The sequence below is a fragment of the Clupea harengus genome, chromosome 14 (assembly GCF_900700415.2).
Source record: "Clupea harengus chromosome 14, Ch_v2.0.2, whole genome shotgun sequence".
Lineage (NCBI taxonomy): Eukaryota > Metazoa > Chordata > Actinopteri > Clupeiformes > Clupeidae > Clupea > Clupea harengus.
The window spans coordinates 1,199,375-1,224,880 of record NC_045165.1 but is presented as its reverse complement, the minus strand read 5'-3'; the positions used below and the strand labels follow the sequence as shown (position 1 = coordinate 1,224,880).

General features: G+C 43.1%; 2 protein-coding genes across 2 annotated transcripts; both read right to left on the bottom strand.

The window, feature by feature from the left end:
- Positions 1-398: 398 nt before the first annotated feature.
- On the bottom strand, positions 399-5,041 carry LOC105909917 (NADP-dependent oxidoreductase domain-containing protein 1-like). The gene is made up of 5 exons (XM_031580396.2): positions 4,451-5,041; positions 4,186-4,361; positions 3,523-3,703; positions 1,580-1,734; positions 399-597 (listed from the first exon to the last, which is right to left on the bottom strand). Exons 1-5 carry the CDS (start codon positions 4,606-4,608, stop codon positions 404-406), a joined length of 864 nt encoding a protein of 287 aa, XP_031436256.1. The 5' UTR covers positions 4,609-5,041; the 3' UTR covers positions 399-403.
- Positions 5,042-5,603: 562 nt separating this feature from the next.
- On the bottom strand, positions 5,604-8,372 carry LOC116223478 (uncharacterized protein K02A2.6-like). The gene has a single exon (XM_031580394.1). The coding sequence runs from the start codon at positions 8,370-8,372 to the stop codon at positions 5,604-5,606; it is 2,769 nt and encodes a 922-aa protein (XP_031436254.1).
- Between the last annotated feature and the right edge of the window lie 17,134 nt (positions 8,373-25,506).

Below are 25,506 nucleotides of genomic sequence, written 5' to 3'. Positions count from 1 at the left end.
GAAAGTTAGATGACGACGTAACCATGAAAGACGGCTAAGTGAAACAAACAGGGGGGGGGGGGAGTGGCCTGTAAACCTTTAAAGGGCCTGTGCTACCCCTGCAGTCTGCAGTCTTGTTGCCTAACCCTTGGGTTTGCCACATTTAAAGGGGCCTTTCTAACCCTTGGGTTGGCCACATTTAAAGGAGCCTTTCTAACCCTTCGATTTGCCACATTTAAAGGGTCTTGCCTAACCCCTGGGTTGGCCATATTTAAAGCGTCTTGCCTAACCCCTGGGTTGGCCACATTTAAAGGGTCTTGCCTAACCCTTGGGTTTGCCACATTTAAAGGGTCTTGCCTAACTCTTGGGTTTGCCACATTTAAAGGGTATTGCTTAACCCCTGGGTTGGCCTCTGGTATGGAGCTCACCTGAGTGGGGACTGAGAGGAAGCACACGAGTGGCTGATGAGGTGGTGGACTGAGAGGGCGGAGTCAGACTGAAGCCTCAGCAGCTGGTTGAGGAGCTCTAGTGCCCCCTCTAGTGGCAGCACAGAACAGCACATGTTCAGCAGGGAGTACAGCACTGCTGGCAGCCATTCAGCACCGATACACACACCACCTGAGAGAGATCAGAGAGAGATCAGAGAGAGACCACCTGAGAGAGATCAGAGAGAGATCACCTGAGAGAGATCAGAGAGAGATCACCTGAGAGAGATCAGAGAGAGATCACCTGAGAGAGATCAGAGAGAGATCACCTGAGAGAGATCAGAGAGAGATCACCTGAGAGAGAGATCACCTGAGAGAGAGAGAATGAGAGAGAATTCAGCGACCAGGTGAGAGAGAGAGAGAGATCAGAGACTAGGTGAGAGAGAGAGAGAGAGAATGAGAGAGAGATCAGAGACCAGGTGAGAGAGAGAGAGAGAATAAGATCAGAGACTAGGTGAGAGAGAGAGATCAGAGGCCAGGTGAGAGAGAGAGAGAGAATGAGAGAGAGATCAGAGACCAGGTGAGAGAGAGAGAATGAGAGAGAGATCAGAGACTAGGTTAGAGAGAGAGAGAATGAGAGAGAGATCAGCGACCAGGTGAGAGAGAGAGAAAATGAGAGAGAGATCAGAGACCAGGTGAGAGAGAGAGAGAGAGAATGAGAGAGAGATCAGAGACCAGGTGAGAGAGAGAGAAAATGAGAGAGAGATCAGAGACCAGGTGAGAGAGAGAGAGAGATCATAGACCAGGTGAGAGAGAGAGAATGAGAGAGAGATCAGAGACCAGGTGAGAGAGAGAATCCAGCTGAAATACAGAGAGAGACCACCTGAGAGAGAAAGAGAGACCAGCTGAAAGAGATAGAGACCACCTGAGAGATATTCAATATTCAAATCCTTAAATTACTGCAAAACGATGAGATCCACATGTGTTACATCATCAGATTGAAAACATTAAGAGAGCCCATGTTCCAGACCATTACTTCATACCCTAACAATGACTCACCCAGCCTCCCCAGCCTCACACACACACACACACACACGCACACGCACACACACACACACACACACACACACACACACACACACACACACACACACACACAGGTGAGAATGACTTACGGCTCATAGATAGGGGGCAGGAGGCTGCGATCAGCTCCACATTTTTGAGAGCAGCCATCATAGAATGTTCTGGAGGACACGCCCACCCAGCGTCACTTGACACAAACTCATAGGCTGGTCTGAGGATGGAGGTGTGGCCAAGCAGCTGAGCCAATCTGAGACGAGAGTCAAACATGGCAGACGAACCAATCAGAGAGTGGAGCCAAACAAACAGTCCATCATCAACATTAACACTTGGAGAGAGAGAGCACTGACCCCTAACCCTTGACCTCTAACCCCTAACCCCTAACCCTTGACCCCTAACCCCTGACCCTAACTTTAATTACGGGTTAGAGTTACGGGTTAGCTGACCCACCACTTGACCAGACCTGCCAACATTGGAAGATATGTTTGAGTACCACCTCTGGCGGGCGTTGTGTGCGGCGCGGCGGGGGAGAGAACAGTTGTAAATGTAGTATACCCCCATGATTTTTCTGTTGTCCTGTCCAAGATTTTGTGGCCTTCATTTTATTAGTTATAATGCTGTTGCATGTTTGAACCAATAGACGGCATTCTGAGCTAATAAATAATGCAGTTCTGAACCACTTTAGTAGGCCTAATGAAAGAAAAAGAAAACTGTGATAACTGTTACAAGTCATAACTGACAACAAATTCGTAGCCTAATACAAACTTAGTGAGCAGTACGCAGCAGGCCTATTACATTTCCTCTGGGATGTTATTTCACTCTAGGCTACTTAGGACATCCTCAATTCCCCCAAGCAATAGCCCTCCTAAATAGCTCTTACACACAAACTTTATTTAACTTTATTTAACATTACTATTGTTGCACTACCTCCATTCTTATTTATTATTTTGCTCATACTGGTACTATCTGCCCTTGTATTGTTGTTCTGTGTTGTTTTGTTGTTCTATTTGTGATGCTATAGCCTGCATGGAGAATACCAATTCAAATTCCTAGTATCGGTATACATGGCGAAATAAAGTTGAATTGAATTGAACAATGGTCATGTTGTATTTTTTCCTTTTTTAATTAACATATTTAACATGACCTCATACCTGTCAAGTGTCATGACTCATCAAAAACTAAATTCTCCCCAAGTCTGACATTTGAATTCAAGCCCGGTGACTGATGTCAATATTGACATTGCACACTGTGCAGAAAGCATGGTGGGGAAGCCTGAAAAGAACGGAGGCATGGCCATCTCTCCCGATAACTATCAATGATCTTTTTGAGGTGCATGCGATCTTTTTCTTTTATCCGGTGGTTCTGCCATGGTAGCATACTACAAGAGTTTGTCTGAAATTAGTTATATCAAAATACCAAGAAAGCGAAACGTCAAAACATTTATAACACAGCCAAGACACTTAGATCTATTTTCCATTTTAAATCGATGGCGAACATAAAGACCGCATGGTTAACATCGTTGGGCTAAAATAAAATTAATTTAACGTCTTATCTCTGCATTACTTGTTAGTTTACCTTTCAGTGATTTTTAACTTGGTTTAATGTCCTCCCTTGAAGAATTGGCCAGATGTGGGCGAGAGGGGAGAGTTAGGTAAGTATGAATGAAAAATCGCTAACTGAGACCTAAACAGCCGTTAATTCTACTGACTGCAGAGTAACTTGTCTGATTTTGAGATTTCGAGGGTCATACAGAGGATAGTAACGATAGTAACGGCAGGGGGTCTGTGATTGGTCAAACTCCTCTTCTGCTTCTTGCTCTGCTGCAGCTGCCCATGTACGCCTTGGCAACTCGACAGACTTTGAAGGTTGAACCCGTTGAAAAACGGCAATGTATTATTGAGCGTTATGCGTACTTTTAGAGCATCAACTCGTACCAGCGTACTTTGATGTCAAAATGCGTGCCAGGTACGCAAAATGCGTACATTTTGGCACGTCTGCTTGACAGGGACTGGGTTAGAGTTAGGGTCAGGTGACGCACCTCTTGACAGGGACTGTGGAGATGAAGCTGTACACTACACAGCAATGGGACAGGTGTGCTCTGATGTCAGCACACACCTGGAGCAGGTGGGACGGCAGGCAGCACAGAAACAGCACGTCCGCCCAGGATGCCAAGCGCTGGTTGTCATAGAAACATTCTATGCCCACCACAGACAGATCTTCTGGAGAAGAAACACAGGAACCTCTTTAGATTAGATTTGACAGGTACAGGTGTGAGTAACGACAGCATAAATCACGCTATACCTTACAATATAATAAGTGTTATGAACATTAGAGTGCAAGAATATACAAATTATTATAAATAATGAATTAAATATGTTGTATGTGCACTATAAACAGGAATTTTCCCAAAGGCTTGCTTTCGTCTTTAAGGGCTTAGGTCTGTCTGGGTTGATCACTGAATAAATGTGAAATAATACTAAATAAACCTAAATAATTATAAATAGTTGAATGTAATCTGTTGAATTTGCACCTCGTTATAAGGAGCTGATAATGTAGTTTCGTAGGTGACCACGGTAGAAACATACCCCGACTAAATTGTAATTTTATTTGATAAATCTCAGTTTGTTTTAGAATACGAAAATCACGAATTAATTTACTTGTTCTAATGCTCTGTAAGTGCCTGCAATACTCCATATCTTACCGAGCGTTTCGGGTCTTCTAGATGAAACTTTGATGTTGGGAGGTTTTATGCCGCTGCTTTCTACTATGAGTCGAGCCAGCTGCTTCCCCAAATGCCCTCCGCCAATAATCCCCACGGTCAGTTGGTGCGGTGCTCCCGCGTCTGAGCTGAAGTCATTCAGCATCAAAATATTTGTCCTGGTGTAGATTCAAACACAACATTGGTTTGAGCCATATTAAGCTCCACAATGAAGTTTTTACAAGCGTTTAAAAGCTATTTTGCCTACCTGAAGCAATGGGCCAGTTTACAGTAAAACAAGGCATGTGCACAGCTACACTCCGTCAAAGCAGCAGACCGTGAGCGCAGATATATGATTTTTTTCTCCTCTTCCGTCAGTCCAGCCTCGAATTGCAGGCAGTGTAGATTCGCCGTGAGGTCAAACATATTAAACCGGCAATGTCGCACACATCAGAGGCGCATTTACGTTTGGCCGTACAAATGAGCAAAGTTTGTTTGGTATCCTTGACAACCGTGCTATTAGCTTTACAGAAGAGGTCCATTTCACTAACAGGCTACAATGTGAACACCTACAACATGACATTGTAACACGCTTAACACGCACGGCATGTGTAACGGAGGTAATCTTCCCCTCGTTGTCTTACTCTGCGTTGTGTAGTTTAAAGGAAAACACAGCCACCGACCTGGTATTAGCACGTTTTATTGCTCTCTGATACATGAAAAAGAAGAAAATAAAATCAATCAGACAGAAACTAGCCAGTCGCTCAGCTCCTGTCAACAAAAATCAGGCAAGCCACTTAAAATACTATGTACCAAACAAGTTATACCATATAGACACATGTAGGCTAGGGGCTCACCTAATATCCAGGGAAACATGTTCTGAACTTGGTTTTTGTAAAGAACTGATGTCCACTCAATAACTATAAGTGCAAAGTTCTCTATTGAACAAACGTGAAGGTAACACACAGGCAGGTAAATCCAACTTATCACTTTAGCATTAACATCAGACTAACGTATCTCGCGTGATCTCATTACCGGTGACGTCACTCATAAGGTCACATATACATGTACACATTATATGACATCTCCCCTTTTCAGCTTGTTTCTTTCTCTCAGAACAAAACAAGACAATTACATTTCCTGACAACATTCAGAAGATACTGCTTTCATTAAATCAGCAAGACACTGATATTACTTATCAAACACTAAATTATCAAAATCAAAATCTGAGCATTTTATCAATTAGATCATTAGAACATTAGCTAATTTCACAGCTTCAGTAAACTTTTAAATTCACAGAATCAACAACCTTATTTTTTTCTCTTTCTTTTCTTTCCCCTCCCCACAGTCCATAGCCTAATTACTGAACAAAATAGCAACATACAGCACAGTGAACATGTGACATTCTTTTTTTTTTTTTTTCACAGATTCAGTCTTTCCCCAGGTTTACTCTGTCTGCCAGACCGGGTATGAAACAGTCCATTCTGTGGGTCTGGGGGTTTGACACTGGCTGTTGGTGAGGCAGTGTCAGTCGTAACTGGAGGGTTGGGCTGCTGTCCAGCAGCTCCCTGCTGTAGTCCGTCTGGAGCTAAAGGGTGTGCAGCTCCAGCTGTTTCAGGAACATGTTGCAAGTGACGGCGGTTGCGTCGCAGTGTTGCACCCTGGGGTGTTTCAATGACAAAGGAGCGAGGTGTGATGCCTTCTCCAGTGACAATGGCGGGTGTTTTCCAGGACTTCTGATGGTCCAATTTCATGAGGACCGGATCACCTGGTTTTAGTGATGGTAGGGATCTGGCTCCATGGCGCTGATTAAAGTAGAATGCTTGTTTCTGTTTTTCCATTGCATCCTTATTCCTGACTAATTCCAGATCAGGCCATCGAGGCTGAAGATTGGCCTCCAGAGTCGGAAGAGTTGTTTTGATCTTCCGGCCCATAAGCAGTTCTGCTGGGCTTACGCCTGTGGTGGCGCAAGGCGTTGACCGATAGCACATAAGGGCGAGCAGAGGATCTTTCTGCTGTAGGATTCTCTTTGCGGTTTGTACTCCTCTCTCAGCATGTCCGTTCCCTTGGGGGTTGTGTGGACTAGAAGTGATGTGCATAAAGTCAAACTGTCTTGCAAACTCTTGAAACTCTTGGCAAGAGAACTGAGGCCCATTGTCTGAAACGACCTCATCTGGACAACCAAATCTTCCAAACACTCCTTTCAGCTTTAAAATCACCTGTGAAGCAGTGGTTGTTGGCAGGTGAAGTATCTCAAGGAACCGGGAGAAGTAGTCCGAGACAACAAGGTAGGTGTGTTTGTTATGGTCACACAGGTCAATGGCGAGTCTCTTCCAGGGTCTATCAGGTAAAGGGGTTGAGATCAGGGGCTCCTTTCGCTGTGCGGGTTTCATCTCACGGCATACCTGACAAGACTGGACTTTGTTTTTAATTTCAGATGAGACGCCGGGCCACCACACAGACGCATGGGCCCGCTCTTGGCACTTTGTCAGACCTTGATGTCCGTCATGTATTCGATCCAGGATGTCTGCTCTCATGACATCAGGAATCACCATGCGGTTTCCTCTAATGATGATCCCGTTGTGTTCAGACAGTTCATTTCTGATGGGAAAGTAGTCTTTAATCACTGCTGGAACATTGCCTATATACTCAGGCCAACCGGATCTGACGTACTGCAACACTAACTGAAGATTGTAGTCAGCTGCTGTAGCGGTCTTTATGGCCATCAGTTTATGTGGAGTAGCTGGCATATTATCAACAATGGCTGCTATGTAACACGCTACATCTGAGTGAGTGTCAGCCTCTCTTTCTACGTACTGTAGCGGACTTCGCGAGAGTGTATCTGCCACTGTCAATGTTTTTCCAGGTGCGTATTCAGCTGTTGGTTTAAACCTCATCAGTCTCATGAGTAGCCTTTGGCATCGTATTGGCACATTGTCAAGGTCCTTTTTGTTCATAAGTGGCACCAAAGGTTTGTGGTCTGTGACCAACTTGAAGTTTTCAAGGCCACAGAGGTACTTCTCGAATCTCTCACACGCCCACACACTAGCCAAACATTCTTTCTCAATTTGGGCATATCTGGTCTCGGCCTCCGACAGACGACGCGAGCAGAATGCCACTGGTTTCCAGTCCTTGTCGTGCAGCTGCAGCAGTACCCCGCCAATGCCATAGCTGCTGGCATCAGCTGATACAGCAGTTGGTCGGTTCACATCGTAGAATTTCAGGACTGGAGCGGTGGACAGAATGTCTTTCAGGCCCTGGAATGCCTCCTGTTGAGAATGGTCCCACGTCCAAACTGACTTGGATCTTAACAGTTCATATAGTGGCTGGCCCACTGTTGACAGGTTTGGGATGTATTTCCCTAAGTAGTTAAACATACCCAGGACACGCCTTAGGTCATTCACATTCTGTGGTGGAGGGAGCTCACGGATTGCTTTGACTTTATCAGGGTCCGGCCTCACACCTGATTTGTCAATTACCTGGCCCAGGAAGTGAAGCTGGTTTTGTCTGAATTTACATTTTTCTTTGTTCAGCTTCAGTCCGGCCGACTCAATCCTCTCCAACACCTTGCTGAGACGCTGGTCGTGCTGCTCAGAAGTGTCACCATACACTAGCACATCATCCATAAAGATTGCCACGCCTTCCAGGCCGTTGAGCGTCTCCGTCATCTTGCGCTGAAAAATTTCAGGCGCGCTCGTGATACCAAATGGGAGTCGTTTGAAGGCATATCTCCCAAAGGGCGTTATGAAGGTGGTTAATTTGGTGCTTTCTGGGTGGAGAGGAATTTGCCAAAAGCCAGAGGCGGCATCCAAAGATGTGAACATGGTTGCGCCACTGAGCTTTGCAGTGATTTCCTCTGCGGTAGGAAGGACATATCTCTCTCTACGTACACCTTCATTTAACCTCTTCAAATCCACACAGATACGCACTTTTCCATTTTTCCGTGGGACTGGCACCATTGGTGCACACCAGTCTGTAGGTTCAGTCACGGCTTCTATCACCTCATTCTCCTCCATTCGCTGCAATTCTTCTTTTACTTGCTGCAACATGGGCAAAGGGACGCGACGGGCCGTGTGCACTGTGTATGGCTGTGCGTTCTCTTTTAACAGGATTTTAACAGGTTCTGTTTTCAAAGTTCCAAGTTCACCGAATGCTTTGTGAACTTCTTCGATGCGCTTCACAAGCCCCATCGATGTTGCTGTGTCTCTGCTCAGCAAGTTATTTGCAGTTTTGCCACTGATGACGTACACAGGAAAAGTGTATGGCTTCCCTTTGTATTGTGTGCTAGCTAGAAATTTCCCTAAACAGTCCAATTGACCACCTGGGCTACACAGTGTGATATTAGACGGCTCTAATTTCTTCTTGGGAGTTAATTTGTTAAATGTCTCTTCTCCCATAATGTTTGCATCTGCACCTGTGTCAATCTTAAATTTGACTGGTGCTGCTCCAATTGTTAACTTTATTGTCCATAGTTCGTCATTTCTGTTTGTGTTAGTGACTGCACCCAGGTAATACGGTCTCTGTGAAACTGTCTCTTCAGTTACTTCTCTCACTAATTTACTATAGCATTTATTTTCCCAGTGACCCACCTTTTTGCATCTTTTGCATGTTGAATTCATGGCTGGGCACCTTGCTGGATCGGTGTGTTTCAATTTCCCACATTTTCCACACTTAGAGTCTCCTTGCTCTCCACTTTCCCTCCTTTTGGGTTGTGTAACCGGTGGTAACTTCTGCGTTGTGTTTTTTTAATACTTGTGACCCGTGGACAACAGTTGCTGAGATGTATCTTTATTTCTGTTAAAGCACACCAACAGAAACAGTATAATAAGTCTCCAGCTTGCTAGCTTCACTATAAATGCTCATTCCAAGCATATACCAAACAGGCAAAAAAATAAGAACCGACATGTAATATATACATTAAGAAAGATAAATAAAAACCGTATCACACCTGTTAAAGCACACCAACAGAAACAGTATAATAAGTCTCCAGCTTGCTAGCTTCACTATAAATGCTAGCCCCCACATGTAACAAAAGGAAAAAACATATAAACAATATGTCAGAGGGATATTTCATATAAATAGTCCAGATATATAATACATATAATAATAATAAGTTATAAGAAGATATATAATAACATAGATGCCTATTTTTAAAGGCAATATTTATTAGATTATCCATCCCACTAAAACTCAACCACCTACCTCATTCCAAGCATATACCAAACAGGAAAGAGGAAGGGGGGAGAGAGGAACAAAACAGGGGGAGACAGGGGGGGCTTCCAGAGACCCCCAATACCAGTGTGCTTGTGATATCAAAATAAAAGATTAAAAATAAACTGAAATACAGGTAACAGATTATCTTGTGCAATTATTTAAACCTGCTTTTCTAACCTGTTACAGTTGCCATTTAGATTTCCCTCTGCCTGCTGCATTTCCACGGACCTCCTGCACCGCAGCGTGTGCTTCACCCTGCTGGTGAACTTGGAGTGTGACCTCTTCAGACTGGCGAACGTTTTGAACGGTTCGAGCAAGCGTCAGTTCAGCCATCAGTTGCAATTTGCGTGACAGTTCTTTATCGACAATGCCCACAACAATCCGGTCACGGATGTGCTCGTCTCTGTTCACAGTGTTGTGACATCTCATAAAGGGCTCTGATAAACATTTCAGCTTTCTCACCGGGCCGCTGCACTCTCTGGTGAAAACAAGCGCGCTCGTGAATCACGTTGCGTTTGGGATAGAAGTATTCGTCGTATTTCTTTAACACAACGTCAAACTTTTTCTCATCCGCTCCATCCGCAAAGTTAAAAGATTTGAAAATGTTCTCAGCTTCACTGCCCATGGCATAAATCAGTGAACTGACCTGAACTTCGCCACTCTCTTTAGTAAGTTTCGTCGCCATCCAAAATCTCTGGAAACGTTGCTTCCAATCTGCCCATTCATTCGGTCGGTCGAAAGCAAAACTCTCCGGGGGGTTAAACTTGGCCATCCTTTCGAAGCAATGTGTTCGTCAAACGCTTCTGACACCATGTAAAGAACTGATGTCCACTCAATAACTATAAGTGCAAAGTTCTCTATTGAACAAACGTGAAGGTAACACACAGGCAGGTAAATCCAACTTATCACTTTAGCATTAACATCAGACTAACGTATATCTCGCGTGATCTCATTACCGGTGACGTCACTCATAAGGTCACATATACATGTACACATTATATGACAGTTTTTAGCAGCCAAAGTCTTTGAAATATTGATTAAAATACTGACTACATGAGTTTGTGGTTCCAAGGGACCATGTTTCCCCTCAAACCGCATATACCATAGGGGGCCACAAGGGGGCCACATTGCATCATCAAGTGCCAAAAGTGAGTCATTAAATGGTATTTGGGGATAAGACTTCGGTCTGGATAAAGACTTTTAAATAAATGATGATGGTCAATTATGGTCATAAGAAGAATGCCGTTTTCCTTCGAACCATAACAAGCCTGTTTTTTTGTATACAGGCATAAACCTACATATGTTTTTTATATTTCAGACCATAACCAAAAGTGAGTCATAAAATGGTGTTTGGGGATAAGAATTCTGTCTGGATAAAGACATTCAAATAAATTATGATGGTCAATGATGAGCTGTTCAAAAAAATGACATTCCTTTGGTTACAACAGCAGCAAATCCACTGTCACAAATATCTGGAAGCCGTAGAAACAATCACCAGTATTGGCTTTGGTCACTCAGAATCTCCAATAAGAAGAACAGGTTAACAAAGAGGGAGGCGTCACATTTGATTGGCTGTTTGTTGTACAGGATTCCCACTTGTTCTCATTTGATTGGCTGTTTGTTGTGCAGGATTCTCACCTGTTCTCATTTGATTGGCTGTTTGTTGTACAGGATTCTCACCTGTTCTCATTTGATTGGCTGTTTGTTGTACAGGATTCTCACCTGTTCTCATTTGATTGGCTGCTTGTTGTACAGGATTCTCACCTGTTCTCAAATGAAGAATGACACTAGGCTTACTCTTGTCATTCGTATAACCAGTCAAAGCTTGCCATTCTATCATTCAATAGTGGTTAGTGGTTTATAAATCATCAAATTAGAAATTAGATTTGTAAAGCATTGGGATACTACCTATCACTACCTACCTACCAGGCTTTCTGCTGATTGGATTAGGCGGAACCCTGGTTTATCGGAAAATGAATGAAACGGTGACAGCTGTCAAAAGCCCACTAAGGCTGCCCGACATGATTGAAGCGCTGGGCAGAGCTGTTGGCACTCAGACTGTGGCTATACACCGCGATATGGATAACATCTTGGCGGCTATTAACCGCGATATGGATAACAACACGGAGAAGTTTGCGGCTTTGCAAAGGAAATTGGAGCAACTCGGAGACCGGACGGAATAGGAGTAGACGAGCAAATTGGCGCCTACTCCCAAGACCAAACAACCCCAAACGTATCTGCTTTCGGCCCCCTCAACCAGCACGGGCCTTGGCCAAGGCCGTTGCTGGAACAACAACTCCCCTGAAGATCGCTGCAGTGAGACTCTCTTGCATTCCTTTCCCCCTTTCCACAGACACCTATGGATAGTTGTCTCTGTCCAGGACCTTTTCAAGGCTGTCTCCATGGCAATGACAACCTTGCGAACTGAGAATCTGTCTGATTGGGCCTAGGGGAAGGCGACAATCCAGGCCTACTCATACACAAACTTTCTACATGCATACATAAACACGTACACATTACAGATATGCATTCACCACCCCATGACCCCCATCCCACGCCTTCGCCTGCTTCGTACCCCCAGTGTGACAGGCGGGTCTGAGACTAGCGCCTATCATGGCTGTTGGACCAGATGGCTGCTTGTTTGCGCTGGCTTACCTCCATCCCCTCTCCCCCCTCCCCGTTGCAAGTCTTGAGTTCTGTCATGTTGTAAAATGTATGTGCTTATTTGCTGAGGTGTTTTTTTCCTGCTCCCACACTGTACTCCTTGTGTACTTGTGTACTTGTGTACTTGTGCTGTAACAATAAAGGACTATTACTATACAATTTGTGCCTTTTGGAATGTAAGCACTTTGAGCTGCATTGTTCTGTATGAAAGGTTCTATACAAATAAAGTATTATTATTATTATTATTTATATGTTGAGGGGCTATCTGTAACATGACTTCTGCAACCTGCCACCATCCTTAGTGAGAATGAAAAATAGGCCTTGAAATTTGGGTATGCAATTCTAGGTGAAAATTGCCCGAAACATTGCCAAGATTTTAAGAGGGCGATTATATTTTGTGCCACTTTACAACCTACATGTTCTTAAAGGAGGGTTAGGGTTGGGGTTGGTTAAAAGGGTTAATGCCTACTCAGAATAGTTCCCTTAGAAAACATGACAAGCTGAGCAACAGCAGCACCTGGCTACAACATTGAAAAACAGTACAATATGAACATACAATTTATTTGCATAACTTCATAGACATTGCTTAAGCAGTTTAACAGTTTGAAAGAAAGGTAGATTATCTCCCCAGGATGTGAAAGCAGAGCTGCCTCTCCTCCTTTCCTGTAAAGCCCTGTCATGCCACCCACCCATAAACCTGAGGCTGCCCAGTTCAACCCCAATAGAAACACACCATGTGCTGTAGATAAGAGGTAATTTAGATATGAAGGATTGCCGTTTGCAGTACTGTTAGAATGGGTTTGAGACCTTTGATCAAGCTGACTGTCATTGAGATATGTGGCCCGTTGCAGATTACTTGGAGCCATTTTTTGAAAATGACTAATCAGTTACTAATGTCCAGCAATTGTGGAAACACAAGAACACAGTAATCCTTATGAAGAGGTGGGAAGAGTAAGCAAAAGCTGTACTCAAGTACAAGTATTTACTATATAATAATAATGACTCAAGTAGAAGTAAAAGTATCAAAATAATGACTTGAGTCAGAGTAAAAATGCATCTCATAAAATGACCTCTCAAGTAGGGTTCAAGTCCATTATGCAGGTCATCCAGGAAAAAAACGGGCCTCTCTTGATCCATGTTTCCAAACTAAATCATTCCGAAGGCGTCCCCTTTTGTCTATCTGGTATCCAAACCAGACAAGTGGGATTTAAATCATTATTATGGCATTGTGTAAATATTCTTCTATATATTTCAATTACTGCAGAAATGCACGAAATTTGCCATCATTCCGTTTTGAATGTGTTTGCTCACAGTTTTTAAAACAACATGATTGCATTTGAAAAGTGTGCTGGAGTATGGATGAAAAAGAATTCTTGGATTTGGGAAATTGTAGAGCGAGGCATTCAGGCCTGGAATACCTCCCTGCTCTTTTGCTGCTCCTCAAATCTGGCAGCCATTGTGTCAACAGCTTTGCCGAAGACGCCCTGGACAGAGACCGGGGCGTCGAGGAGCGGTGCTTTCTCCCTGTCAGAAAGCTTGGCCAGCGACAGCCACAGGGACCTCTGGGTAGCCACCGCGGTACCCATCACCCTCCCCAGGGCCTGTGAGGTGCACCTGGTGAGTCGGAGCGAAAGAGCCGCAACCGACGGGTGATTCTCCCCAAACGACGAGGCTAGCTCTGTCAGGAGCTTGGCCTGGTAACACTGCAGCAGCACCGCCGTGTTGGTTGTGCAGGCAGCCTGCCCTGCAGCCAAGTAGGCTTTCTCAGCCAGCGCGAGAGGTAGCCCGCTACTGCATCCTCCACCTTAGGGAAGGAGAGGTAGCCGCTCTCACTAGCCCGGTGGAGTTGCATGTACGGGGCGAACCCCGGCACTGGGGCACGGCCCGAGTAGGGGGTCGCCCACGTCGCCTGCAGCTCCTCGTGGACCTCCTCTAAGAAGGGGAGGGCACTAGGAGCTGGTGCGGCGGGGCCAGCGTAGAACTCCCCGTCCAGCAGCGAGGACCGCACACTGGGAGGGGGAGGGAGAGGGAGCCCGAGGCAGCTGGCTGCTCTCAGCGCAACCTCGTGGAGTTGCTGGCCCAGAAGCCGTGACGTAGCCGGGGGTGAGGCTACCCGCAGCTAAACATCATGGCCCGTCGGAGTAGTCCAGCAGACTATCATCATCCGGTCCAAAGTCCAGCTCCAGCTCGGGCAGGACTTCGGCCGGTGGTAGCTCCACCGCCTCACGGCCCGCGGCCCTTGGGCTAGCAGCTGGCGGTGACGGGGAGAGGCTAATGGGTGAAACTGCGGCTGCAAAGCGGCTGCTAACACTCACATTACCTAAGGCTGGAGGCGCACTCGGTCCTACGAGGGTGTTAACCCCGGATGGAGCCGGTGCAGCCCCCTCAGCGTCCTTGCGCTCCCATAGCGCAAGGCGCTTTGTAGCCTTGGCTAGCGTCAAGCTAGAGCAGATGCCACAGGCAGGGTCGGCGCCTGAGAGCGCCGCCTCTGCGTGGGTCCTGCCGAGGCAGGTCACGCACCGACGGTGGCGGTCACCCTTGACTCGCACATGCCCACAGTCGGGGTATTGCCTGGACATCTTTGTTCTGAAAGTAGAAGAAAGTATTAATACACAAGCACACTATTAGCAACGAATACGTTGTTAGCAAGCTAGCAGGCTAGTCAGAAACCTAGCCAGCTAGGCAGCTAGGCTAGAGGCTACTACTTCCAAAATCTAGTTGAGTCAACGAATTTTGCAGCGTCCTGAGCTAGTGAGGGTTAAAGAACCCGAATAACTCACCAACCCGTCGAGAGCAAAAGCACACAAAACTCTTTGACTTTTGGTAGCGTAGAGGATATACTCGGAGCTGGGGCTTTCGTCTTGCGAAGTTTTTCAAAGAGGATGAATTCGTGCTGCGCGGATGAATTTATAGACTCCTGAGGGGGCGGGCCCAGGAGTAAGCGCAGACGAATCACAGCCTTTCAGGCGTGAATGGATAAATGCTTCGATTTGGGTCCATGACTAGTGTCATGTACCATTCTATTCTGTTATATCGCAGTCAACTGCGATAAGGAACAAGTGGTTTAGTTTGACGTGCTGGTTTGCCTCAGAAGGAAAAGAGCTAGACAGAGAGGGGAGGTGAACAGAACAGAGACACCCAACATTTACACAATTATCTCAGTGAGGTAAGTGAGGTAATTTTCCTCATGGGCACTGCTATGTAAAGCCTTACCCCTACAACTCAATTTCCCACTTCTAAGTAATCTAAAACATTTATCAACATCTTTCAGGCATTTAAGTAAGAGGCAATTCTTTATATTTTGAGGGGTTATCTGTAACATGACCTCTGCAACCTGCCATCATCTTATAGTGAGACTGAAAAATAGGTTATTTGGTTATTCAATTCTAGGTGAAAATTGCAAAAAAATGCCAAGATTTTAAGAGGTTGATTATATAGTGTACCACTTTACAGCCTTATAAATGTTCTTAAAGGAGGCTGGTTATAATGGTTAATGCCTACTCAGAATAGTTCCCCATCAGGTCTGCCTCAGTAAGAACATAAGAAAACATGACAAGCTGAGCAACAGCAGCACCTGGCTACAACACTAAAAAGCTGTGCCATATGAACATTATTATTTATTTGCATAACTTCATGCTTAAGCAGTTTAACAGTTTGAGAGAAAGGCTGATTATCTCCCCAGGATGTGAAAGCAGAGCTGCCTCTCCTCCTTTCCTGTAAAGCCCTGCCATGCCACCCACCCATAAACCTGAGGCTGCCCAGTTCAACCCCAATAACAACACACCATGTGCTGTAGATAAGAGGTAATTTAGATATGAAGGATTGCAGTTTGCAGTACTGTTAGAATGGGTTTGAGACCTTTGATCAAGCTGATTGTCATTGAGATATGTGGCCCGTTGCAGATTACTTGGAACCATTTTCTGAAGATTACTAATCAGTTACTTCAGTCCAGCAATTGTGGAAACACAAGAACACAGTAATCCTTATGCAGAGGTGGGAAGAGTAAGCAAAAGCTGTACTCAAGTACAAGTATTTACTATATAATAATAATGACTCAAGTAGAAGTAAAAGTAACCATCAAAATAATGACTTGAGTAAGAGTTAAAATGCAACTCATAAAATGACCTCTCAAGTAGGGTTCAAGTCCATTATGCAGGTCCTCCAGGAAATAAACGGGCCTCTCTTGATCCATGTTTCCAAACTAAATCATTCCGAAGGCGTCCCCTTTTGTCTATTTGGTATCCAAACCAGACAAGTGGGATTTAAATCATTATTATGGCATTGTGTAAATATTCTTCTATATATTTCAATTACTGCAGAAATGCACGAAATTTGCCATCATTACATTTTGAATGTGTTTGTTCACAGTTTTTACAACAACGTGATTGCATTTGAAAAGTGTGCCGGAGTATGAATGAAAGAGAATTCTTGGGTTTGGGAAATTGTGGTCGTTGAATGCATTTAGTCTGAAATCAATGAAAAAAGATTCAGTTTGGTCCACAAAGACTTCTGTTCCGCTTAATGTGTGAAAAGTTTTGACAGTGTGACTTCAGTTTTGAACAATGCATGTTTTCAATCGAGATCACAGGTTATGTCACATTTTCACATAGAATGTCTCCAAGTTACTGACAGCTTCAGTTCATATGACTGTTCCGGTACAAACACGATAGCCGACGTTGTGTCAGTGTTGTGACTGTCACCAGTTAACAAACATCCCTGAATGTTACAGCTGTCAAACGTCTGTATACGTAACAGAAAGAACACTGAGCTGTTCGATCGAAGTATTATAAACGTGAAACGGTGCAGGGATAATTCCAACGTCCCGAGTAAGAAAACGTTACGTGAATAACTGCAAATAAAGTGAATGGAAATCAACTAACACTGTCAACACAAGAAGAGGGGTAACTAAAGAAAAAAGGTGTCGGATAGTTTGACGCCGGTCGAAGGATGCCAAAAAACAAAATACTTACGCAACTATACAGCAACCCAATCTAGATAGTCCTTACATCAATGATTAGCCTAGGGTGAACAAAAGGCCAATTCTTTCCACAATCTCGACTGACTCTTAATCGACAACCAAGAGTGAGCTTCAAGTGATAAACCGGCTAACAACATACGTAAGTAGTTTATCCTGAGATAATTTCATTTGATTTCTTGCTTACAGACTACTTTGTGGTATAAATGTTCATCTTGTTTTAACGATTTTTTCCGGAGCTCTGTTCCATCTTAACGAACAGCGGGCGTACGGCTATGGCCTGAAAGATGTGCTCATAGAACCATATGTCCGCGATGCCAATATTTTACAACATATCATTCTGAAAATGTATTGTTTCAGATAGAATACATGGCAGTAATCATACCCCATGTCGTCATCAAACGTGAATGTTGCTGTTTTGGAAATATGCGCCATTCTGTTAATTACATATGGCTGCCCTACTCTGAACAGGGGTAATTGTATTGATCAAACAGCCATCTGTAAATGCCAGATAGTCATAGCTCGTTTCGCCTGTGAAAGAGAAGTGGATGCTACTGTTGCACACGTGACTTGGACAGGAGCTGTATATTTACATGTTTTTAAAACATCATTCGATGTTTGTCAAATAAACTGTTATTTCGACTACCGTGTTATGAGGAGATAGCCTATTTCCTGATGTTCAGTTTGTGTTGTCGCTACATTGGCTTTATCTTGATTATATCGTTCTTAGTTGGATATTTGAAACACATTTTCTCAGATTAATAGTAAGTGATAACTTGATTTGGACAATGCAACTGACGCTATTATATTAAACACATAATTATCGTGGTGTGAAGTGATTACACGCCGTTACTGTGAAATATGAACATTTTTCAACTCTTGCCGCAAGCAACGCATGCAACGGAACGCAACGGAGCGCCAATTCAGTTCGGCAACGGATGAAGTCACCCCATTCAAAGTGATTGGGGGTCCGTCAACCTGACGCATCAACGCATTCCAACGCATGTAGTGTGAGCTTGATATAGCCAGCAGCATTCCATCTTAAACGATACATTTTCAGAATTGACCGATCGCGAAAACTCCTCCCTAGAACGGCCCCTGAAAATGTATCATTTAAGATGGAATGCTGCTGGCTATATCATACTTAAGTGCGTGTCAAAAGCAGCGACGTTTATAGCTATTGAGAAGCTTTAAGGAAATTCGGCATGGTGGGTTGGTCTATCTACCTAGATATTAAGATTACAAGCGTGACCAAAGAGAACACCATTTTGCCTATATGTATGTGTTTTGTTCCCTAGGCGTACTTTGCCGAGGCAATACTCATATACTTGGTAATACTCATATAGTCATGTCAATGAAGCAAGACTACCTGAAGTTAACTAAACGGAGAAAGAGATAAAACCTTAACTTGACAGACCTGTCCGTCATTTAGGCTTATTATTGGTGTCTAGCTAGACTAGGTTTCTATATAGTCGCGTCACTAAATAATACCCACGACCAATGATTCATCTTTTCTCTGTGAAATTGCCAAGAGGGCTAGATTTTTTTTTTTAAACGGAGCTGTTCATCTGTGTGTGCGCGTCTTCCAACTCCGTGTGCACTGAGCAGCGCTTGATGCCTCCCCACTCCTGCTGCAAGTAAAGTTCCACTCTGTCACAGTCTGTCTGTTGTTGTGCTATAAACACCTCCGTTTGTAGGGCGAAAATACTCTGACCTAATCGTAAAATATCATCTTTAGTGTAAGTGGCCGTGGATATTGAGAAAATAAAATGTTCGCATTATGCTTGAATTTCTAAATCGTATCCTTTGCATAATCTGTTTAAAACATCAGCCACTAAACAACAGAAGAAGTTCATGATACTAGAAGGCTCTCCGGGTTAAAAATTACTCGCCCATTAAAATACTTGTGTTACGCAGCAGAAACATCTATATAAATGTCAAATGTGGGTGAAAATGACTGAAGAAGTATAAATAAGTAAAGAAACAGTGGGCTGTTTGTCTAACTCACCAGCGGACGGCCAGAGAACCGATGAGCCAAAGGCCAGCTCTGCCCCCAGTGGACAGACAGTGGTACTCTAGCATTTTGCGTCAGGGTGAACATAGATAGAACAGAATAATAAAACCTCCTTGAATAGACTTGGGAGGGGGGAGAAGGAAAAGAGAGAGAGAGAGAGAGGTACCTACAAAGCTCATTCAGGCCTAAATATCTATGTTCAAACACCTTTTCTCTTGTAGGTGAAATTTTGGAAATGTAATTTCCCAGAATTTATATAGAGGATCAAATGACCCCTTTCTGTTGAACAACACTAATAGGTTCTTTGTATTTTAAAAAGGCATTTCAAGCTTTTCCCCCCAGTTTGATTTGTATTCAGTGTACCTTTTGGTAGCACATACAGTTTTTTTAAATGAGCATTTTGTTTCTTCATTTTGTCATCATCGTATAGTTGAAAACGAATGAATTAGTTTTAACCTTTATTTTGAAAAAGTTACGAATGGCGGCAATATTGAAATTTTAGTTATTGTCGCTGGCTACATGCTGCTTTAATCTGAACTGGTTGAAAGATTCATCTAATTATCTCAGTGAGGTTAGTGTTGATCTCAATGTATCCCAGTTGTGAACTGAACCCACTAGGCCCAATTTAAAAGATTAAGATAGCTTTTGGCCCCCAGAGAACTAAAGTTTGATGAATGAATGGTGTTAAAGCTAGAGTGTTCACTAATGTGTTTGTTTACCAAAAGGCAGTAGGCCTAGTGGAGCAAAAGGATTTAAGTCACAAACTCACTAACACTAACACACAATCTAAAGATGTTATTTTCATAGGCTACACAAAAAGGAAGAAAAGGCCAAAGAAATAAGAGGATGCTAAGCATGTTAAATATTGGTAGGAAACACCTCAGGCTTACATAAATGGTTTAACCCCAGTGCTCAGCAGCCAATGGAGACTTATAACACTCACCTGTTCAAACTGGCCAAATGGCCCAGAATGATCTGAAATTGAGGTCTGAGATCACACGTTGTGAACGTGTTGTGTTCTTGTGAAAAATGATTGCATTAACAACATGTTGACAACAAGTAAGACACCTTGTTAAAGGATTGTACTGTGCCTGGAAGACAATTATCCAACCAGTCTCAAAGTTAATTCGAATTGCTACAAATCCCACCGCACTATGAAATGTGACAAGCTCATCCTCTGATTGACACAGTATTGAGATGTGTGTGGATGTGTCAGGGGAAAGGAGGGGTCCTGTGTGTGTGGATGTGTCAGGTGAAAGGAGGGGTCCTGTGTGGATGTGTCAGGTGAAAGGAGGGTCCTGTGTGTGTGGATGTGTCAGGTGAAAGGAGGGGTCCTGTGTGTGTGGATGTGTCAGGTGAAAGGAGGGGTCCTGTGTGGATGTGTCAGGTGAAAGGAGGGGTCCTGTGTGTGTGGATGTGTCTGGTGAAAGGAGGGGTCCTGTGTGTGTGGATGTGTCAGGTGAAAGGAGGGGTCCTGTGTGTGTGGATGTGTCAGGTGAAAGGAGGGGTCCTGTGTGTGTGGATGTGTCAGGTGAAAAGAGGGGTCCTGTGTGTGTGGATGTGTCAGGTGAAAGGAGGGGTCCTGTGTGTGTGGATGTGTCAGGTGAAAGGAGGGGTCCTGTGTGTGTGGATGTGTCAGGTGAAAGGAGGGGTCCTGTGTGGATGTGTCAGGTGAAAGGAGGGGTCCTGTGTGTGTGGATGTGTCAGGTGAAAGGAGGGGTCCTGTGCTGCCAGACAGAGACATGGAGGAACACATCAGTAATCTAAGGAAGCAGGGCATTAGACACGGCACCTGTAGATGTTGGGATGAACAACACAAACATGCCCACATCTAAATAACTTTCATATTTAGTAGGAATTACAGTCACACTATTATCAAATAATCCCATGAAGCCATAAAATGCTTCACAGTAACAGATGTATAGCAACAGCCAGTAATCTCTACTATTAATCAAATGAACATGAATTAAGTTAAATATAAAGTTTAATTCTTGCTCTATCTGTTTTATCGTCACAGTTGTTGGCCCCCCCCCCAGACAGACACCATGTCAGCCAGCAAGCAGGCAGCGGATCCTGCAGGCAACACGGTACAGTAGTGCTGATTTCATTCATTGTGTTTTTGTCCAATTGCTTACACACAACAATTTTACACGACTAGGGATGGGAATCGAGAACCGGTTCCTGTTAAGAACCGGTTCCCAGGGGACTGATTCCTTGGAATCGTTAGCCAAAGTCCTTTTCGATTCCGCTATCGATATTAAAAAATAAATAAATAAATAAATATATATATATCTTTGTATTTTTTTTTCCGATTCCGCCATATATACTTTTTTTTTAAATATTATTTTTTAGATTTTTTAATTTTTTTTATTCCGGTATCATGTAAGTGCCGTTTAGGTATGTCACGTGCACGCTGCTTTGTTTTGTTTTAGACTGCAGCCAACATGGCGTCTAGGCAGAGGTGTGGTTATATTTCACGCAACAATGCTTGCAAAGCGTTTCTTTCGTCAAAGGGGGGAAAAACTACCATTACGCCGAAACATTTGTCCATACTGCATGCAATAACTTTGCAGGAATGTCACGTTTTTGAGCGCTACGGAGTGACGATAACATTAGTGAATCTCAACCAAGCAACAGCAGCGCGGCTAACGTTAGCGCTTCATCTGTTAATATCGAAGGTAAACTCTAACAGTCTATTGTGTTAGTGCCATTGGTTTCATTGTGCAAACCAGCTTTCACTATTTGTTTATGTCAGTTTTATTGTTAGTTCAAGGAGAATACACTTAAAAATTTTTTTTAAAAAAACAGCACTGTAATTGGCAAGTTCAAATATTATTTAGCACAGCGGTTCTCAAACTCTGGTATATCAAGGACCCCTAAACTACCACAAATTAGACCAGGGAGGGATCCCCATTTGATAAGATTATTTTCCAGGCTCCCCCATCTGATTTTTGAGTTTAGATGTTTTATTACAAAAATTGTATGAAACCCATTACCAAATTAGTCATACATTCTGTTACTTATGATTGGAATTATAGTCAAAACAAATACTTTTTTTCTTTGTTGGGACCCCCTAGCACCCCATCAAGGAAAAGGATCCCTAGGCTATGTGTCTCTGGAACCTCCTCTGAGAGTTTGTTGACCTATACTTAGGTTTGTTTTTGGTTATTTAAATGTAAATGTACACATACATACTGTATATGCAGTGCATCATCTATTCAGAGAATATTATATAAAAGAAAATGAATGTAAATAAACCCGTTTGTACTCTTTTTTTTTTCCTTGCCCAAAAAGAATCAATAAGAGAATCGATAAGGATTCGAATCGATAAGCAAGAATCGTTATGGAATCGGAATCGTTAAAATCTTATCAATTCTCATCCCTATACCCGACGCCCAGCTTTTGAAACATGTGACTCAAAAAGCAAAACTACACACCAAATCTGCAACCCTATAAGCTAATTCTCTGCCTCACACTCTGTGACGGACCGAGCCTCGGTTGCCGTCAAAAATGTGGGTTTGGCCCGAAAGCTCAGAGACAGAGTGAGGGTTTAACCATATATGTTTATTATGCTTTCGATATCCTGGAGGACTGCTAAGCCTCTGAATTAGCAGAGGTCAAAAAGCAACAGTCTCCATATATATATATATCACCTGCTAAGCCTCTATCTGCAGAGGACAACATTCAGCAGTATAAAAACATAACCAAACCTGCTAAGCCTCTAAATGGGGTAGAGGACAACAATCAGCAGTAAAAGTACACAGAACCTGCTAAGCCTCTAAATGGGGTAGAGGACAACAATCAGCAGTAAAACAGTCTACCTAGCAACACATACCTGACAAGACTAGACTAACCAAACCAGACAGCGCAATGAACATATATACCTGGCGGCCAGCACCATTTCTAAACACAGGGGTAGACACAACTAAACAAACAATACACAATGACAAGACAGACCCTCAAACATAAACATAGTACTTCTCAGTGTTCTAAACAACAAAGAAATAACTAGGTAATAAAATAAGCACTTTCTAAGTATATAAAAACACTTTATCACAGTGGTCTGGCCCAGACCATTCCAGGTGTCCCTCCTGCCAGCCTAGGCAATTAGCAGAGTAATTAACAAGGACCCAAGGTAATCAGTTGTATGAGTGTTTGTGTGTGCGTGTGTGTGCAAACCATGTCTGTTTGGGTGCGCTAGTGGCTGCAAACACGGGGCCGGAGTGTACAGTTCATGTGCGGTCGCACCACGACCGTCACACACTCAAAACATTACACACATGGACACAACAATCAGACATTGAAGAATTGCTTCCTTGCTTAATTGTGTGCCTTTATAAGGCCCTGCCCTTCAAATCCCTCACATCTGTACCAGTTCCAAGGAGGATATTGGTTGTGATGTTGAAGACTTTGTGTCAAAGCCCATATAGGGTCACATTGCATACATTGCATAGTCATTTAACATCTTGCATACAACATATTGTTCATTATGGGTTTCTCTTCAGAACTCGTTGGAATACTGTGTTGGTAAAAAGTCTTTGTCATTACAGTTTTTTACAACTGCTTTCACACATTCTCTGAAACGAGGTCTCATTTATGTCTAAACTCAAATCCAAAAATTGCACACACAAAATGCAGTAGATAGAAAGATAGATTGATCACCAAGGGAAATTGCAGTGTTGCAGCAGCAATTCACATACATTTTTAAACACACATAGCTCACACAAAAACACACAATGAGGTAATTAAAAACCCCACTGTATTAACACGTGTATCAATACAGATAAATAAGCCACTCCCATCCTTACTGGACTCTCATCTCATGACTTCCAGCCCATAATTATGCCGTGCATAACATCCCTACAACAGCCTTTTGTAGACTGTCAGTGATTGGGTGTGCTCAGGGCCGGCTCTAGCCCTTTGGTTGCCCTAGGCGAGATTGAGTTTTGTGTCCCCCCCCCACACACACACACAATACTTAACATCACTTTACTTTGCATAGCAGTTTTTTCACCCACTTATAATTCTACTATTCTACATTGCAGTTCAACAATAAATGGTGCATGGACAACAAACACCAGAATAGTTTCAGAACATTTTCTTTTTTATTATTTAAAATAATGTATTACACACTCAAAGTTAGGACTAAATCAACTCCATAAACTGTGCAAAACCATAAACTGTGCAAAACACTCTTAAGCACCTGTAAGGACATTTAAGCAAATTATGACCCTCTATACCCTAACTATACCCTCTACAAACAAAAGTGCTTTTATGGATACTGTACGTACCACTACAAAATATCTCAAATACCTCACTACAATTATTCCAGTCATTTAGGCCACTACTAATGAGGTGGTCATTTTTCTGTGAAAATAGCTTGCAGCAGAAGCAATACAGAGTATTGTTTTTCCTTGAATATACAAGCCAGCTTCTCTTGATTTTCTCCCCATTTACTAATTTCCTGTAGAAGTGGTTGTGGTTGCAGCTTCTCCCATCATCTCTTTTTGGAAATGTAAAGTCTGGACTGGTCTGGTATGGTCCTCTGCAAACTAACTCTGTCCTTACCGGATCACAGAGGGCTGGCCAGTGAGTTAGGGCCTATCAGGAATTGCGGAAGGGTGAGGTGTCTGCAGGCGGCAGAGTGCTTGATGTGGTCCTGGATGTCCCTTCACCTTCACCTGTATTCAAGCATATTGTATAGCCAGACAAGCAGTGTTTAATATAATAAGTGAAATGATCATGAATGTGGTTGAACTTCTTTAAGAAAACAAGCTATTGTATTTAATATGTGCTAACATGTTTCTATTGTACTTTAAAGTATGGATGTGGCTTGAATAAATACTATTAAATAGACTCACCTGATGCAGGCGGTGTGTTCCTGGCCTGTGTGTTACTGGCCCCTTGAGTACTACTGGATGTCCCTTCTCCTGCAGCTGTATTTAAACACAGAGTTCATCCATGCTGTTCGTTACACAATTGCATTTGGTCATTTCTATCATCCTACCACATAGTTGCCTTAATACATTTTATCTGACCATGTAACTTGTAGTAGATAAATTACAATTACTGCCACCACTGCTACAAGGCGAAATAATACTAGGCTACTGATTACAATTAGTAGTATTAATGTGATGTGATTATGAAAGTAATAATTGCTAATAATAATAATAACAATAACAAAAACAGCAACAATAGTACTAGTTGTGTAGGCTACTTACAGAGGCGAATCAGGCGTCCTTCCTCCAGCAGGTGCCGGAATTGCCTGAGTGCATCTGGCCAATTTAAAACAAAAATAAAAAATGAAAACAAAACAAAACAAAAAAACATATATATTTTAGTATATTCCTGGGGAGGAACTGTACAGAAGGGTGAACACCACCACTATCCCCAAAATGGTTACTGTGTGTATGCACCTGCTAGTTGTGAATTCACTAAACATAACTTATGCCATTTA

Excerpts from the sequence above, each read along its gene's own strand:
- LOC105909917 (XM_031580396.2), bottom strand. The coding sequence starts at position 4,608 with ATGTTTGACCTCACGGCGAATCTACACTGCCTGCAATTCGAGGCTGGA. Across the intron at positions 4,362-4,450 it reads AAACTGGCCCATTGCTTCAG|GACAAATATTTTGATGCTGA; the intron begins GTAGGCAAAATA and ends AATCTACACCAG. Across the intron at positions 598-1,579 it reads CTGCCCCCTATCTATGAGCC|GTGGTGTGTGTATCGGTGCT; the intron begins GTAAGTCATTCT and ends GATCTCTCTCAG.
- LOC116223478 (XM_031580394.1), bottom strand. The coding sequence starts at position 8,372 with ATGGGGCTTGTGAAGCGCATCGAAGAAGTTCACAAAGCATTCGGTGAA.